Source organism: Rhincodon typus, chromosome 47, assembly GCF_021869965.1.
Source record: "Rhincodon typus isolate 14 chromosome 47, sRhiTyp1.1, whole genome shotgun sequence".
Classification (NCBI taxonomy): Eukaryota; Metazoa; Chordata; class Chondrichthyes; order Orectolobiformes; family Rhincodontidae; genus Rhincodon; species Rhincodon typus.
Window position 1 is genome coordinate 6,487,521 of NC_063378.1, and position 5,222 is coordinate 6,492,742.

The 5,222-nt window shown below is 43.5% G+C and overlaps 1 protein-coding gene across 2 annotated transcripts in view; it reads right to left on the reverse strand.

Moving 5' to 3' along the window:
- Positions 1 to 580: 580 nt before the first annotated feature.
- The window catches only part of LOC125487950 (sodium channel subunit beta-4-like), an 8,635-nt gene continuing 3,993 nt past the window's right edge, over positions 581 to 5,222 (reverse strand). The window contains exons 5-6 of one of the 2 annotated variants that reach the window (XM_048620644.1): positions 4,055 to 4,160; positions 581 to 1,665 (exon numbers count right to left, since the gene is read on the reverse strand). In XM_048620644.1, coding sequence (XP_048476601.1) covers positions 1,491 to 1,665; positions 4,055 to 4,160 — 281 coding nt within the window. In that variant the 3' untranslated portion in view covers positions 581 to 1,490. Of the gene's footprint in view, positions 1,666 to 4,051; positions 4,161 to 5,222 lie in introns of both variants that reach the window. The other variant, XM_048620643.1, reaches the window with a different exon arrangement.

Sequence of the window (5,222 nt, forward strand, 5' to 3'; positions counted from 1 at the left end):
AGGGAGAATTGGGGAAATTGAGCCATTTAGGGTGAAACCATGAAACAACACCAATTCAGTTACTGATATACCAAAGGAAGAGGGGAGGGAGGAACCAGAACAGAACTGAATCCAGGGAAGTTCCACATCTCCTACATAAAAACAGCTGGAGCCAGGTCGCAGGTGGGTGCTCATAGCTCACACCTATAATTTGGAGCAAGTGAGTGAATGAAATGAGATGTTGTTTAATATCAGGATAAGTTCAGCCAGGCAGAGAAACAGTGATGAAGAAACTGGCAGGGACAGGAAACGTGTGTTTTTGGGGTGTAATGTAGATAAATTTACATGGAAAAAGACAAATGTGACTTAAATGTTGCATTTGGGGTTAATTGGAGCTCCCACACTCCCCACTCTCTCCCCCAAAAACCCACACTTCCAACCACCAGGAACACCAACCTCCTGAGATTCCCACAATCACTGATCCCAGTCTTCAGCCAATTCCATTCACTCTAAGTCATTTGAGGGACTCTGCCTGTAGACAGCAGCCCCTCTGTTCATGCAGTGACTTGCAGAGTCATTAAAAATACTGTAGACCCATGAATATCAGCACCAGCTTCTCTTTAATCACAGCTTGGAGCAAAAACTGCATGTAGAAAAGTAACAAATATCTAGCATAAAAATACAGTTATATCTATACATAAAATATTGATAACACAAGTTCTATCATCCTATTAAAAATATGACCAAACACTGGTGGAGTAAATATTTATATGCAAAAGTCACATTTAAATTTACAAGACATATCGGTACAATATCAGTGCAAATATCCAGGATAAAAATACAGATATATCCATACAAAATATTCACACAGAATTCTATATACATTTCATACATATCGGCACCAGCTTCCCTTTAATCACACGCTGGAGCAAACAGTACGTAAAGAAAATGAACAACTGACAGATTCATGTACAAAATATCTACAATACAATTTTATAGAAAAATCATTTACAGAAAATTAACAGTTAAATGTACAAGACATTTCTCCAGATGCAATTATAATCTGTAAACCATCCAGTGTCTGAATTCCAGATATAAAATAGTTGCCGGCAATAATGTAGTTCCTGGCAGCATCACCTCCACGGAAATAAAGTTAACAAACATATCAGAAACTACCTGATGTACCCACTCATTAATTAGTAGGATTATTTTGCAAAATGTCTTGGAAAAATCTCTCTCAGGGAGTGATCAAAAGGTAGGCCCCTAAAAGTGAACCCTGAGACTGTGTTTGGACACAGTATGTAACAGTAATACTGAGATATAATACAAAGAATGAAATACTTGGACAGTTCTTTCCAGTAAAGGGATAACACTTCCAAAGGGAGTTTCTCTCCTGAGACTGTTCTGCTCAGAAGGGTTTGTGCAAAGTGGGAAGTGATTGTTGATCCCAATCCTGAGCTCAAACTTTCCAACAGGAATCTGTTGATCCCCAGGTTCAGTGCACAGGAAACTCAGTACTGGACAGCCCCGTTCCCCAGAAGGTTTTGTTCTCCAGCCACTCCATCCTGATGCTCAGGTGCTGTTGGCACAAGGCTCCGTGCTTCACCTGAACAGCTCACCTCGCTCAAAGGGACACCATTCAATGCTTCATTTCGATTGTTGGAGTGTCGGTTTTGAGCACAATCCCTAGGAGAGAGAATCCACAAAAGTGCAGGTTACATTAAACAGTCCAAGACTTTGGACAAGTGTGTGAAGGAGCTGTTCAGGAGTACAGACCTATGGGAGACATCACTGGGGTAACACACTAATCACAATTTCCAGAGTCATCACAGAAGTTAAAGATTCTAAAGGCTACACAGCATTCCAAACATTGACCTGTCTTTTAGGCCCAGGTTAGTAGAAAGCACAAGCCGGTTTACTGTGTGAAACAATAATTAATATTCATTACAAACAAACACTTGTGATAGGCAAACAGTGATGAACTGTCAGCAGGTAACTGTACCAGATAAGAGACACGTGCACACCCACGATATGGATAGAAGGAAAGACCAGGAAAGCAGTTCAGTTGTTCCTGATCAGAGGATCTGCTGAGAGGATTGTTGCTGATGAAAACATTGCCCCTTGGACTTCCTTCTCCGAAACTCACTGTTTGCAGATGAGAGGGGAGGGGACTGAATCCTGTGATTGCCAGGGTTAGACAGAAGGAGGAGGAGGTTTGAAAAGTGAGGTTTGAGTGAGCAACAACAACTTGTTTTAATATAGCACCTTTAACAAAGGACACAGGAGGGATCAAACAAAATTTGGCAATGGAGTGACAAAGAAAATCAGGCCTCAAGCAGAACTAATATTAGCTGGGGGAATGGGGGTGAGGTGGGGGGAAAGGAAGAAACAAAGAGGGAGAGACAGGGACAGGGGGACATACAGGCAGAAAAGTATGCAAACAAAGAGGTTTAGGTCAGGAATTTCAGAGTCAGGCAGCTGAAGGCAGAGCCACCAATGGGGCAGGAATGGAAATCTCAGGGATACCGGAGCACAGAGATCTGAGGGCTGTACAGCTGAAGGTGGGTACAGATAGGGAGGGCTGCGGCCACGGAGGGATTTGAAAAAAGGATGGGAATGTTCAAATCTGTCCATCACAGTCTGAAAGAGATTTAAATGATGCAGCATCCACAACTACAAGGAGGAGAAAATTTCAACCAGCCGGGGGAAAACAACCTCTCAGCATCAACCCTGTCCATAAGGTGTAGGGGCAGAAATAGGCAATTCAGCCCACTGAGTCTGTTTGGTCAATCACTGAGGCCACATCTGGTCTGATAGTCCTCAACTCCATTTTCCTGCCTTTTCCCTACAACTCTAGATTCCCTTCATGGTTAAATATTTGTCTTGCTCAGCCTTGAATATGCTTATGACCCAGCCTTGACAGACCTCTATACTAAAGAAATCCACAGACTCACATCTGTGAGAAAAGAGATTCCCCTGTCTTAACAAGACCCCTCAGAATATTACGTTTCCACAAGATCGCTTCTTCTTAACTCCAGTGAGTACAGGCCCATTCATCCCAGGATTCTGTTTAATGAAGGAGACCAAGGCTGTACACAGCCCTCCAGGTTGGGTCTTACCCATATCCGATAGAAACTGCAGCAAGATCTCCATCCTCTGACCCATTTGCAATAAAGGCCACCATCCCATTTCCCTTCCTCATTCCTGAGACGTTAACTTGGTGATTGATCTACAAATCCCTCAGAATGACATTCACTGGCCTTTCACCTTGTAAAAATAGTCTTCTTTTCCATTTCTCCAAAGTGGATAGTTCACACTTCATTCTCCGTCTCCAGCCATTGTCCATACATTTATCCATCTTATCCCTGTTTGCAGCCTCCTGTATCCTGCTCACAGCTTACTTTCCCACTGAGATTTGTATCATCAGCAAATTGGGGAAATTCCACTCTATCCCCTCATCTGTCACTGATATGGATTGAGAGTCACTGAGGTCCCAGCACTGATCGTTGCCGCACCAGTTACATCCTGACAACTGAATATGACCCATTTGTTCCTGCTCTGTTGCTTTCTATTAACCAATCCTCAATCCATGCCATATTACCCCCTCCCCATTCCCCCAAGCCCTCATCTTATTGTGTGGCACATTCTCGAATACCTCCTGAAATTACAAATCTATGTCCCATTCTCTAGTTCTCCAGCGGGATAATATTTGCTTCTTTCCAATCCACAGGGACTCATTTATTAACTCATGAATAAATTTATAAAAATTAATAAAGTAATTAACTAAATGAAGATGGCTGGGCAGGTGATGTGCTGTAGCTGTATGATGTGGAAGCGGGCAGTTCCCATTGCAAGCTGCAATGACCACATCTGCAGTAATCCACAGGGACTGTTCAGCAGCACGAGGATGACAAGCTGGAAGTGACTGGATGATGCTGCTCAATGACAGGCTGGATTGAAGCATCCTCACAGCTCAGGGAATGGACAGGGGCAGAGCTCAGCAACATTTCACACAATGTTATACAAAGATGAAAGGGTTACAATGGAAATAGTGGAATATTCCACGACTCACCACCTTTTTTGATTTAGAACGACATAAACCCCAATTGCAATGAAGATAACAATAATGGCAGCAATTCCGATTCCCAATCCAACTCTTCCTCTTGTTGGGACTCCAGGACCTAGAGACAGAATAAAGCCATGAACAGACTGGGACACATGATCAAAACTAATAGCAGAGATCTTCAGCACCCAGTGTTTCATAACCAGCCCCAGTACAACCAGTTTCCTGGTTCATTCTAGTCGTGGAGGACTGTGGGAGGTTAGATCCAAATAATCACACATGCACACAAGACCACCCCACAGCTCCTTGTACACACACACTGCCCCACAACAGAATCAATGCATGCTTTCCAACAGAGATAACTGGTTACTGACCAACTGCAGTTTCCTTTCATTCAATCCAAACATCTCCTGAAATTATTTTAATTTTCAAATAGATTTTTCTGTCGAAAATCCTACAGGCTTGATGACAACGTGTGTGACACCCTGGTCAATATTGCACTCCACTACCTTGATTCCAGGGCTGCCTCCTCCAGACTATCACTGTGCCCTCACCTCTGGTGGGCCTGACCTTCCAATGGGACAGGACATACCCAGGGATGGTGATAGGGGAGTTCGGGATGTTGTGTTATTTCTGTCAGTGTGACTATGTCCCACTGTCTCCCAAGTTGGACCCCAGTCCCTAGAAGTTAGGCTGGGTGTTCATTGCCATGTTCTGATTCGATGCCTGGCTCACAGCCAGTGATCCACTCCATTTTATTGTGGATTTTCCTGTGTAGGGATTTGATAAAAACGGATTGATGTGCTCAGACAATTAAAGAGGGCAGTCAAATGTCCTCCAGGTTAATGTGGGACTGGAGTCACATAGACCAGACCAGCTAAGGACGACAGGTTTCCTTCCCTAAAGGGACATGAGTGAATCAGCTGGGGTTTTACAACAGTTCAACAGCTTCATAGACACTTTTGGGATCAAATCTCTATTTCCAGATTTTTATTGAATAAACTGACTTTAAAATGTAAAACAGCCTCTGATCTATAACTGAATCAGAGATAGTAGGAACTGCAGATGCTGGTGAATCCGAGACAACAAGGTGCAGGGCTGGATGAACACAGCAGGCCAAGCAGCATCAGAGGAGCAGAGAGGCTGACGTTTCGGGCCTAGACCCTTCTGATGAAGGGTC